At 47.9% G+C, this 7,557-nt stretch overlaps 1 protein-coding gene across 1 annotated transcript in view; it reads left to right on the top strand.

Moving 5' to 3' along the window:
• The first annotated feature begins 1,985 nt into the window (after positions 1–1,985).
• Positions 1,986–7,557, top strand: part of SLC22A7 (solute carrier family 22 (organic anion transporter), member 7) — a 17,142-nt gene continuing 11,570 nt past the window's right edge. Inside the window, 3 exon segments of the mRNA XM_010285480.1 lie at positions 1,986–2,280; positions 2,283–2,425; positions 4,198–4,301. Coding sequence (XP_010283782.1) covers positions 2,049–2,280; positions 2,283–2,425; positions 4,198–4,301 — 479 coding nt within the window. The 5' untranslated portion in view covers positions 1,986–2,048.

The raw sequence follows: 7,557 nt of genomic DNA, 5'->3' as shown, positions 1-7,557 counted from the left end.
CACACCGGCATCCCAGCACCGAACGTCACCGCTTGCTAGGTGGATGGTCAAACCAGAGCTGCTTTAAAGCAGAGCATGTCTCAGGATAACAGCTTGGAGAAAGGTTTGGGATGACGCGTCAGCATCCAACAGCACTCAGGACTGCAGGGTTGGTGGAGGAGGAGGATGCAGACTGTGAGGAGAGAGGTACAGAGTGTGAAGATGCAGCAGGAGGTAACCTACAGCAACTGTCAGTAACCGTGCCACTTCACGTGCACCCTGCGAAGGGGTCGTAGCCTTTGAAGGGGCAACGGGGTGCTGCCCCTGCACCGCTCCCCGAACCTGTCGGGACATGACCATTCGGGATGTGTTATCCCCAGGGGCTGCCCCATGGGTCCAGCCTGTCCAGAGCACTCGCTGCAAGGGAAATGCGCTCATGTCTTGTGCTCAGATGTGACCAGGGTGTTTCAGGGACTTGCAGGAAAGGGTCCTGCAGGCTTTCCAGACAGTGTCAGCGTTGGGCCCCTTCTCCCATCGCTCCCAGTTTAACTGCCCTAATCTCCTCCCTTTTTCCTAAGCTTGCTCAGTTGTGGGGCAGGGATTTGTGTCTGTCTTGTCTTGAAGTGCCAGTCAGCCTCTAGCCCGGTCTCTGCTGGCCATGGAAGAGGTTGTACACCTCCTGGAAATTTTGGCAGGCCTGTGGTACCTGAAACTACCACTTCTGGATTTTTTTGTTTCTGACTCATCGACTAGGACTCTTTGAACTCTTTTGGTTGTGTGAACCAAACTGTGCCAGCTCTGATGCCACGTCTTCCCAGTTGCTGCATTTTCCAGGCATTGTTTCTCTTCAAAAATTTCAGCAATTTGTCTGCTCCCTGTCACCCTAGGGTCAAAGCTGTTGCCGAGCAGCTGTGTGATATACAACTGTGTGTTATACAACTTTGATGACCAGGCACCTTTCAGCTTCTCAGATGCACTGTTCTTCTGCAGTGGCTGCAGCTGAATAAAGGGCTGGCTTCCTTGGTTAAGAGCATTAGAAGAGTAGAAATACACATTAATGTCCCACTTCTTCCAGGAGACTGCTGCCTGAAGCAGGCAGTGGAAGAACCACGGTGCAAGACCCATGCAGTGGTGGCAGCAGGACCTGTGGCCCTGTCAGGGGCTGCACACTCCCTGCTTTGTCTGTTGCATTGGTCCCCAGAGCAGACCAGCACGTGGCTGTGACTTCGCAGGAGTATGTCGTGTCCCCCCGTATGGCAGGCGCAGCCTTCCTGCGTGCCAGCGCTGCAGCTCTCACCGCTTCCTTGCATGCGTCCTGGGAAAGCACTTTCCCAGGCAGAGAAAAGGACTTTGTGGGGAAACATTTTCGCTTTTACCATCCTTTTGGAGGATATTGGTGAGCAGGTGGCCCTCATCTGCAGCCCACCCCAGAGTGCTCACCTCCCTGTTTGGATCCATCCAGAGACTCATCTCTCTTCTCCTCTGGGCACACTCTCACCCTCTCCCATACTCCCTGCTCCCTAGGGACTCCATGACTTGACACAAGTCGTACCAAAAAAACACTTGGCTGATGCGCAGCAACCAGGCTTTGGTGCCCCTGGGCATCACCACTGCTCTCCTGGGGGCCTGTTTTATAGTCCAGCTGGGCTGGCTGGTGATCAGCCCACACTAGACAGAGTTTGTTGCAGTGCCTGGGAGGTTGCATGATACCCCACACCAGAACTGACAGCGCTTTCACAGCACTCTTCCCACAGCCTCCTTTCCTAATGTGGATCTCCCTCTCAAAAGCAGCAACAGGAGGAAATACTCTAAAAAGAGAAGGTGCCTTGTGCTGGGTCCACTTGAAATGGATGTGTTGTGTGCACACAGGATAATTTCTTTGGCTCTACCCCAAATGGAGAGTTTCACTGTGACTTTTGACAACCTTTCAGTAAGGTCTCAAAGTCCAACAAAGTGGCTGTATGAAAAGCCATGGGAAGTTGAGCTCCAAGGACAGAGACCACTTTTCAGGCTCATGTTGCTGCTTCTGGGTACATAGCTGCTCTGAATGAGTGAACTCCACAGAAAAGATGAAATTTGAGGATCTCTTGCTGGAAACTGGGGGCTTTGGCAGATGCCAGCTTTTGATTTTGTTTATTTTCTGCCTCCCAAGAATCAGCCTTCCCATGCATTTCTTACTGCACAATTTTCTTGCTGCTACCCCCTCTCATCGCTGTGCAACTCCACACCAAGAGGCATTTGTGAACCTCACCATGGAGGAAGTTCTGCTCATCAGCATCCCCCGGGAGCCTGACGGCACTTTCAGTCCTGCGAGATGTTCACGCAGCCTCAGTTTCACCTGCTGTTCAATTCTTCTCTGCAACCAGAAAACAACTCCATCATCCAGCACTGCCAGCACGGATGGGTGTATGACCACTCGCAGTTCACCTCCACCATCTCCACTCAGGTAACACCTGGCCTGTGATCTAGCTGAAAATGAAATTAGCTCACTGTTTTGAGGAGCAAATGGAGAGGTGTTCACTGGGTGCACAGAATCAGAGGGGAACCTTTGCGTTTTAACTAGTGGAAATTACTTCTTTAGAGAAGATTTCCTGGAATGGGGAAGCTCTCTGAAGCTCAGAGTTAGAAGCCAACATTTATTATTATTACTATGAGCATCTGGCTCTAGATTGATAGTTAGAAGACAACATTTCTTGTTATAAGCACCTTAATTTCTCCAGGTGATTGAGAGATCGGGGAGGGGGGGGCGGGCAGGGGAAGACACACATACAGGATTTTCTCTGCTTGGGACACACGGCATTTGCACAGGGTTACACCCTGTCAGGACTTCATATGAGCCCATGACTTTCTTGATTTGCCAAACACTTTGTAACTTGTATTCTGTTCACTGCCCCTCCTCACTTATATCCAGCTTCCCCCTCTTCTCCCCAAGATCATGCTACTTCTCTTCTCTTACCACCAGCATCCCTTTCTGTCAAGCCCAATGTGCTCTCCAAGGGCCTCCCGCTGAGATGCAGCATGCTGGTCCAGCCGTAACCTTGAGTCTGCCCAAGGTGCCTGCCCATCAAACATTAACCACGTGCCTTCTGAAATGCTTTGCTAAGGTGGGCGGTGATACCTCTGGGTGTTAATGCTTTACCTGCAGGCTGTAATTTTCCTTGCCTGAAAAGCAGCCCAAATCACAGGAGGTCTTACGGAAGGGTGCAATTTGGTCAGACAAAAGGGGCATGGTTGGGTTGGAAATGATAGTGCTGTCTCAGTGACTGCTGGGCCAAGTCTTAACCTAGAGCTGATGCCTCCTCCCCACCACCCAACCACCCCTGGTTTTCACAGGCACGGAGGTGAGGGTCAGATGTGCACCAAGTTTGTACCTGATTTCTGCGCTGTTTCAGGGAGAAAGGTGTAAAGAACCCGCGAGGGAAAAGGCAGGGGAGGTGCTCTGCAGCACGGATGCTGAGCATGCAGCCTCGTGATGCTGCATCCACAATGCTGTGACCTCGTGGCATGTTCAAGGGGCCAGGGCTTTCCCTGGAGTCTTTTGCTCTTGCAGCTAGAAACGTTGCTCGAGGTCTGGCTGGCTTTGTGAGAGAGGCTTCAAGGTTGGGTTGATGATTAAGTTTTGCCAAGTTCGCACATATTGAAAATTAACTCTGCAGCTTGGCCACAGCATTCTGTAAAGATTGGTGACATTAGCACCTCCAGGAAAGTAAAATGATGCTTATTAACTTAATTAGGAACAACGTCTAGACCAACAGCTCAGCAAGAAATCAGTAAGCTAGCATCAGGAGCAAGTATTTGGTCTGACTCCCCCTCTGCCCTCACTCCTCCCTGCACAGACAACTTCAAACTGGTCAGGGCAACAGTACCTGGATATCAAGACGACGTTCCCTAATGAAGGTTGAGGCACATCTGACAGAGCACTGCAGTGTGGCTCCCTGCAAATGGCCATCTCACCAGGGCAGTCCCAGGAGCAGACAGAGGCAGCTGGGGGAGATGTGCACCCAGGCAGCTTGACAGCAGCTATCGCAGGGGTCAGAGGAGGAAAAAGGGGAACTCTCCATGATGAGTGGTACCCAGCAAGCTTGCAGGATTCTACCCTTCGATCAGATTTGGCCGATATAAATTGATAGACACGATGACTGACCACTGGAGGGAAAGGGTGTGAAAAGGCAACAGAGACTGAACTGGGCACTAAGTGCCATTTTGGCCTTGTGTCAGTGGGACCTCGTGTGTGAACAGCACAGGCTGAACCAGGCGACTGCAACCTTCTTCTTCCTTGGCGTTACAGTGGGGGCCGTGGTATTCGGATACCTTCCAGACAGGTTTGTCCCCTTTCAGGCTTGTTCCTCCAGGGCTTCAGTCTCATGACAAGAACTTCACAAACCTGTGACCTGCAAATGGCAATCAGAGGGGCAGAGAAAGGAGGAAAACACAATCATAAAGGGAGAATCCAGCCTCTCACATGAAAATTGGATTAAAGTCATACTGGGAAGCAATACAGGGGCTAAATGCTCCACGGATCAGCCAGTTAGCAGCCCACCAGAGAAGTAGCTCTGGCCTTGGTTAGGAGTAAGATGCACTGCAACACTGTGGTCAGCACTGCTGCAGGAACAGTAAAAACAGAAAAAATCCACCGTCTGTGAGACCAATTTCAGAAAAGAGACAACTGTCTAAAAAAGGAGAAAGCTGGTTAAAACAAAGCCAAAACAAGAGATTAAAAGAGTTAACTCCTTGCAAGTTACATGGAAATTGGTTAAGGAGAGCCAAGTGAGAGGCTCAGAGCAAATGCATGCCATAGCTGAAAAAAAGAAGCTCCGGAAAGCAAAAACTGACTCTGTCATTACTAGAGAAGCAGAGTAAAGGAGGTTCTTATAAGCAGGGAAGCATTCCTTGAGGAAGAGCTGAGGCAATGAGGAAAACAGGACCAAATCTGCTCTCACTGGTTAAATCTTAGAACGCGATAATGTAAACCTGAAAAAACTCCGAGTAATAATCTGTACCCGGCAAACTAGTAGAAACTACTCTGAAAGACTGAGTCAGTGGCCGCATAGGTGGATATGACATACATACTAGTGGAGAATCAGCAGGGGTTTTGCAAAAGATTCATGCCTTACAAACATACTGGATTTCTCTGAATGTGCTAACAGGCATGTGAACGCGGAAGATGATACCATCTACATGGATTTCAAGAAGTTTCCTTACCAAAGGCTCCCAAAGAAACTGAGCTAGGATAAGAAGGAAGGTCTCTGCATGACTAAATAATTTATTAAAAGCCTGAAAAGAGAGGGGAAATTTAAGTGTTCAGTTGTGACAATGGAGGGAGACCTGTGGGGACCTGTGCTTGGATTTGTGTGCTTTTTAGCACATTTATATATTACCTGGAAAAGGAGCGAGTAGGGAGGTGATGCTGAGTGACCAGGCTGGTAGAGACGAGATCTGAGCGTGGAGAACTGTAGAAGGAGCTTGAAGAGCTCTGTGACTGGATGGGAGCAAGAGAAGACAAAATTTCAGGGTAGATAAATCTAAAATAAAGAGAGAAACAATTCTAACTTCTCGTTTAAAATTGAGGCCTCTGAGTTCACCATAGGTGCTCAGGAGCAAGACTTTGGGGTTACAACAGACAGCTCTAGGCAAACATTCATTCAGCAACGAGTAGTGGCTAGGGAAGCAAATGGAAAATTAAAAATCATTAGGAAAGGAATATAAAATTAAAGAGAATATCACTATGCAGTAACATGTAAATGCAGGGTGGAGCCCCATCTTGAATACTGTGTGCAGTTTTGATTTCTCTTCACCTTCCTTCCCCATCTCAAAAGGGTACAGAAGAAATGGAGAAAATGCAGAGAAGCTAACAAAAAAGACCAAGTTATGGCTCGACTTCCAATTAGCCAGACCAGGACCCTTCGGTCTGCTAAAGTGGCAGCTAGCGAGGGTTTGACAGCCAGCTGTGCCCTCGTGAGCAGCCTGGAGCAGAGTGGACTCTGCACTGCCCGCCTGGGCTACATGGCCACCGGGCCCACAGGTCACGTCAGGAAAGGCTTGTAGCCCACGTAATCACAGTGGGGGCAATGCATCCAGTAAATTGGGAGTAAATTTGGCAGATCTCTTAAACCTCAGGTGTCATGCCCCCCCATCTCCCCTAAAACCTCTTTAATAGCTGACATCCCATTAGCAACCTTCCATTTCTCTAACAGAGAAGAAGTCCCGTTTCTTTGTGCTAAAAGTAATGCAGAGATTTCATCTCTAGTGCTCCAGGGTGAAAACCATCTGGTCCTGGCCTTTTGCTCCAGTTCAGGTTGGTTTTGGTCCAAGCCTCTACAGACATCTGGATTTCAGAACATCTCTACTGACAAATTTTACCCTGGTAAACCCTCCAGCAACCTTCACTGTGAACATATATATGCAAAAAAATATATATATTGTTTCTGCTCTTTTCCAAACACTCCTTTTGTACCTTGTCCTTGTACTGAATTGGCTATATGATGCTTTGGCAGACTTCGTCATTGGGATATTTATGAAAATGGCTTTTTTATTATTTTTTATGCTTGTGCAGTTTGCTCCTTTTGTTATATTTTCTACATTGAATTCCTACGTCTCCCTTTGAGGACAATTTTAACAGCATTATTTCTATCAGCCCCCCTGTAGCCTGCAGTTCAATCCTGCCAGCTCACCTCTGGTTTCCCTAGCAGGTGGCATTCATTTGCTGAGAGAGTCTAGTAATGGGTCCATAAATAGCTGCCTTGTGCCCTGCAGGAAATCTTATCGTTTTATACCCTTCTTACTGTATTTTCAAGAAAAATTTTCATTTAAAAAATGTATCTTCTTTCTCAGGCAGTTACCCCATTGGAAACTGGCTCCAGCTCTGGTGTGTTTCTGGGTGTTCGTTGCTCCGACCCAGGGGCATTGCAATGACTTTTGCAAACTGATTCTGCTTGAATTTCAAAGCAGAACAAGCAAACTGCCTGGGCCCAAGACACAAGTTTTTTTTTTCTCCAGTAGATTCATTAACTAGCTGCTGCATAAAGTCATTTATGATCATTTTTAGGAATGTTATTGTGGCATTATGTCCCGGCACATGACTTTTTCCCCTGGAGCAATAGTTCTTGCCACCATCCTTCTTAGGTGTCCACTAAGACAGCCCTAATGCCATAATCAGACCAGGATTTCAGTCCCTATAGACTAAATATTACCTGTTGACAGGGTTAATTTACTACTCCAGTTTGAACCTAAGCTTTTGTGACAGCTGATGTTCCTCAGAAGACTGATGCCTTGCACCCCATTTTGATTTTTAGATTGTCATAGGTTGTGTAGAAAGACATACACACATATTTCTCTCTCTGTGTATTTGTGTGTATGTGATTTTCTGTGTTGCTCTACACTCTGCACACAGGACCCTGCACCAGAGTAAGATGGTCCTACAACTTCCAAAACCCTTGGGGAACGACCTCCTAGCAGATTCCTCATAGACCCCTTAGGACATCAGGGCTATTTGCACATGTGGACTGACGATTGGATTTCTTTTAGTTTCCTTTGGGATCTTCGTTTTCCTTCCAAGGATCAGGGTGAATGTGTTACGGC

Source organism: Phaethon lepturus, unplaced genomic scaffold (assembly GCF_000687285.1).
Source record: "Phaethon lepturus isolate BGI_N335 unplaced genomic scaffold, ASM68728v1 scaffold43710, whole genome shotgun sequence".
NCBI classification, from domain to species: Eukaryota; Metazoa; Chordata; class Aves; order Phaethontiformes; family Phaethontidae; genus Phaethon; species Phaethon lepturus.
Note: the sequence above shows the minus strand (reverse complement) of the source record. Positions and strands in the feature narration are given on the sequence as shown.